This window comes from Pygoscelis adeliae, unplaced genomic scaffold (assembly GCF_000699105.1).
Source record: "Pygoscelis adeliae isolate BGI_AS28 unplaced genomic scaffold, ASM69910v1 Scaffold887, whole genome shotgun sequence".
NCBI lineage: Eukaryota > Metazoa > Chordata > Aves > Sphenisciformes > Spheniscidae > Pygoscelis > Pygoscelis adeliae.
In genome coordinates, this window is record NW_008825256.1 from 153,370 (window position 1) to 153,586 (window position 217).

The 217-nt window shown below is 64.5% G+C and overlaps 1 protein-coding gene across 1 annotated transcript in view; it reads left to right on the forward strand.

Moving 5' to 3' along the window:
- Positions 1-8: 8 nt before the first annotated feature.
- The window catches only part of HOXC13 (homeobox C13), a gene marked incomplete at its 5' end in the record, with an annotated part of 2,306 nt that continues 2,097 nt past the window's right edge, over positions 9-217 (forward strand). The window contains one exon of the mRNA XM_009329466.1: positions 9-215. Coding sequence (XP_009327741.1) covers positions 9-215 — 207 coding nt within the window. The remainder of the gene's footprint in view (positions 216-217) is intronic.

The window sequence follows — 217 nt, forward strand, 5'->3', positions numbered from 1 at the left end:
CCTTCGGTGGGGGCTACTACGGCTGCAGGTTGTCCCACTCCCACGGAGTCAACTTGCAGCAGAAACCCTGCGCTTACCACCCCGGGGAGAAGTACCCCGAGGCCGGCGGGCCCCTGCCCGGCGAGGAGCTGCCGTCGAGGGCCAAAGAATTCGCCTTTTATCCCGGTTTTCCCAGCTCCTACCAGGCGGTCCCTGGCTATTTGGACGTGTCGGTGGT